Source organism: Aplysia californica, unplaced genomic scaffold (genome assembly GCF_000002075.1).
Source record: "Aplysia californica isolate F4 #8 unplaced genomic scaffold, AplCal3.0 scaffold00134, whole genome shotgun sequence".
Taxonomy (NCBI): Eukaryota; Metazoa; Mollusca; class Gastropoda; order Aplysiida; family Aplysiidae; genus Aplysia; species Aplysia californica.
This window is the reverse complement of record NW_004797404.1, coordinates 1333501-1337591: the sequence shown is the minus strand read 5'-3', so window position 1 is coordinate 1337591 and position 4091 is coordinate 1333501. Positions and strand designations below refer to the sequence as shown.

The 4091-nt window shown below is 39.4% G+C and overlaps 1 protein-coding gene across 1 annotated transcript in view; it reads right to left on the bottom strand.

Annotated features, from left to right (window-relative positions):
* Positions 1–3213: 3213 nt before the first annotated feature.
* LOC101846281 (cathepsin L1) overlaps positions 3214–4091 on the bottom strand; it is a 25402-nt gene continuing 24524 nt past the window's right edge. Inside the window, exon 7 of the mRNA XM_035969279.1 lies at positions 3214–3319. Coding sequence (XP_035825172.1) covers positions 3214–3319 — 106 coding nt within the window. The remainder of the gene's footprint in view (positions 3320–4091) is intronic.

Genomic DNA, 4091 nt, shown 5'->3' with positions numbered 1-4091 from the left:
TATCTATCTATCTATCTATCTATCTATCTATCTATCTATCTATCTATCTATCTATTTAAACATTGTGTATATAATATACTTACACACCAGAAAGGAATATCAACTAATTATTGTAGAATATCAATATTGCCCTCAATACTCGTTAACTTCGCTGATCACGAAAAAGAGCTCCATGACCATGTGGTTGAGAAGTCAAGTTCCTCGAACACGTTTCAGTCTTGAGAAATGAAAATTAGAGCTACGCAAGGTACACAACTCTTTTTTTTATAAACGAATGCAGGAAACAGAATGTGTTATTTCCCCTGTTTACAAACAGCAATTAACAATAATAATATTCAAGACGAGATCAATTTGTGCATTTTATTGTACATGCACAGAGGTTTTTTTGTGTGCAAAGAACTGCCCTCTGGTTGTCGTAGTTTATTATGTTTCCCTTGTAAAACTCAGGCCTGATATGAGTTATACGTTAAATAACACCCAAAGAACAATAACATAAACAAAACGTTATTATGCAGTTATTTTCATTAATGACTGAATTATACATACTTACAACCATGACGTATACAAGTGATGAACTGGGACAGTTTCCGTTGATTTGGGACGGTGATTGGGGTGAAGTGGGGTCAAGGTTTTGTAGCCGATAGGAGCTGCAGCTGATGTGTCTTTGTCTTGCACCGATCAATCTGGTACAGCTGAAGGGCAAAATTCATCGTCTTCAAATATCAAGTCATTCAGAGGCCAGATTCCCGAGACTGTCACGAAACCTTTGTCTTTATCCGTCTTTTTATTTCTTTTTATTTTCTTTTGTTTCGTTGAGGACAAAATCAATGTGATAGCCAGGCTTATCTCGACTTTGATCAAGGATCACGCTCGTGCTCAAGAAGAGAGGCACACACGTATTAGTGATGAAGCTAGGGAAATTGATATAAACGTGTACAGGTCTACGGGTCAAAAGATTCAATCGACGATCACGATGTACAGCAGAAAGAATGGTTTAGCCGTGGCTTGAGAGTCAGTGTGAGTATGTACATGCATTTTCTTCAGGTGATTTGGCAGAGGCCGAACAACACGTGATCGGTGGCGATCAACTAAACATCGTGGAGACCGTAACGCTCGAATCATGAGGAGACAGTCACAACCTCAGTGTGTTGGCTTAGGAAAAAACATGGGATCATTAATTTACAAGATGATTTCATTTTCTGAATCTAAATCTTTTGAGTGTCTACCTCCTCACTTTTAGCCTAAGTTGTTATTTTCTAGTCTCCAAAGCCTGGCTGACCAATGGCAAAACCGTTTCACTCTTTGTTTTTCAGGGAAAGGTTCAGGTGTTCTTACATTTTTATTTCTCTGCTTGTCTTTTCTAGAGACATAATGGGTTTTGAGTACACAAAGTTAACCTCGCATGTAGTAGTTTTGCTTTCATGCGTGTACTGAATGTCCAGTTCTCTCATAGATTGCATTGTGTTGGAGAATTGAAGTGATAAGCTGTCCCTTTGTGTCCATGTTGGTGCTTGGATAAAATAGAAGAAGTGCGAACTGATAGATGATGTTGTTTGCTTTTTTTGAGTCGTAATTTTATTTATCTATCTTTTGACCTGTTTTCTGTATAAATCTGGCCAAGTTTTTGTACTCCTTGACCTGCTTCAGTCGTTTGTAATTACATAAAAATTCAGGGAACTATGATTTTCTCTGATTTTCAGGACTGTTTTTTAAGTGATCATTTCCATGTCAAATGTTTTACAGCTATTGTTGAGTTTTGGTGTGAGACTTTAGGCGCGTGATTTTTTAAAAATGAATAACGCTTTTGCCGTCTACAAACACAAACTCATTTAGGCTTCTAGGCCTTAGTTTGGGTCTAATGTTACCTTGTCAATGTAACACCCGTTTATTTCAAACATTTTGTATACCACCTTCATTGAAAGTGCATTATGTACCATCGTTTCGTACATTTCAAGAATCACTGGAGTGTGACGCTGGAAGTTCTTACTTCTTTACTTGTGTTCTTCATTGTCTGTCTATCTGTTGTGCTCTTCCCAAGCACTAAACGACCACCATCGAGTCCATTTGCTTCTTTCTACTCAAACACATACTGTTTCATTTAGACTACTTTAAAGAATGCAATGCTAGTAATGAATGAGATGTACGATTGTCCAAACACATACTCTTATGATTAAGCTATTGTATAGAATGCAGTGATAATATACTATACGAAATTCGACAAAGGACTCTTTTTGTCATCTAGCCTGTGTCTCCTACCAGGTCAGGTGGGCCTCTTCCTTCTTCACAGCCAAACTTAATTCGTGTTGCACAACAGATATAGTACAAGTAGACATACGACGAGTCGTGGGATGAAATGACAATTTATCAGACCAAAAGGCATGATTATCCATGTGAACCATTCTGAAGCGTTGATAATTATGTTTTTGATTCAATACGTTGCCATAACGAGGGCGCGGTGACGGAGCGGTTAGTGCACTGGTCTCCAAAGTGGAAAGTCCGGGTTCGAGCCTCGGTTCGGACTCAGATTTTTTTCGCCCCCTCCTGCCTACCCTGCAGTAATGGGTTCCTGACTTCGAGTTGAGGAAGTAAAGGCGGCGTAGAATGGAACTGGCCACCCTACAACAATATGCCGAAGGTCCAGGGAGTTGTCTCACTAACAAGGCAACCCCCAATATCCGGCTCCGTTGAGGGAACAACTTTACTTTTCTTTCCATAGCCATAGCACTTGACTACATTATGCTGTTTTCTAGACCTCGCAGTTTGTCTGCCCAGTACTACAATTTAAGCAAAAACCAAAGTAAAACAACAACAAGACACGAAATATAAAACAAACCTAAGGGAGCGAAAGACTTAATGAAAACAATAAATGAATGAAGATGCCAACAGTCTAACAAAATTAAATGCCCATGTAATTGGTAATAACTCGGTTATCTTTGTGCGAAGTTCAAAACTATTTCAAACCAAGAAGACATTAAGTGTGTCATTAAGAAGAAAATCAATCAGTGCGTTTGATTAATATCGAGGTTTTATGATCCCAACAAAAATTTAGTCAAACAGAAAACTTTACAACTGTTTAGAAATTAACGATAATTGGAACTTTCGCTCTGAAGAATACTTTTATTCAAAAATAAAATTGCCAAATGTTAACAAATATTACTGCATTTTTAACAAACTATAATTAAGGCACTTAGTTCTCGTGACAAATGTATTATATTAATTGACGCCGGTAGGATAGCTCGCCGCGGTAGCAATACCACACTGGTTGTTCTTATTCCTGCTCATCAGAATGTAACCGTCAATGCCCCACTTAGTACCATAGCTGGGAAAAAAGACATTCATGAAATTATAAAAGTAAGGATCATAGTAAGTGTCGTGACACATGTGTGTTGGTGTCATTCTAAGTGGGAACGATGAGTTGAGATGAACTATCTCTTGTTATGTTGATATTAGTGGGCGAGCGGACAGGAGATGTGTATGTGAGCGTTTGTTTGTGTATATATATGTGTGTGTGTGTGTGTGTGTGTGTGTGTGTGTGTGTGTGTGTGTGTGTGTGTATTGTGTGTGCGCGGGCGCGTTTGCGTGCGTGCGTGTGTGTGCTTGGGCGTGTTTGCGTGCGTGCGTGTGTGTGCGTGCGTGCGTGCGACCGTACTTTTCGTACCAACTCTGCCATTTTTTTTTCCTTTTCCTTCCTTCTTCCTTCCTTCCTATGAACCACACTGCCACATGAACCCCTTAGTTTCCAAATTGCCATCTTTTATTCGTAAAGAAGTTTCGACTAGTACAAAAGCGAGTAAAAAAGAGAAAGAATTAAAGAAGGAAAAAGAATTCCTTGTTCTGTCTGATAGATTTTGGTTCTGTCTGACTGCTACTCTTCTGAGACCGTCTGTTTCTGTGTTGTTTCACTCTTTGATGTGTGTGTGTGTGTGTGTGTGTGTGTGTGTCTGTGTGTATGTGTGTGTGTGTGTCTCTCTCTCTATGTTTGTGTGTGTGTGTGTGTGTATGTGCGCGTGTGTGTCTCTCTCTCTATGTTTGTGTGTGTGTGTGTGTGTGTGTGTGTGTGTGTATGTGCGCGTGCGCGCGCGTGTGTGTAT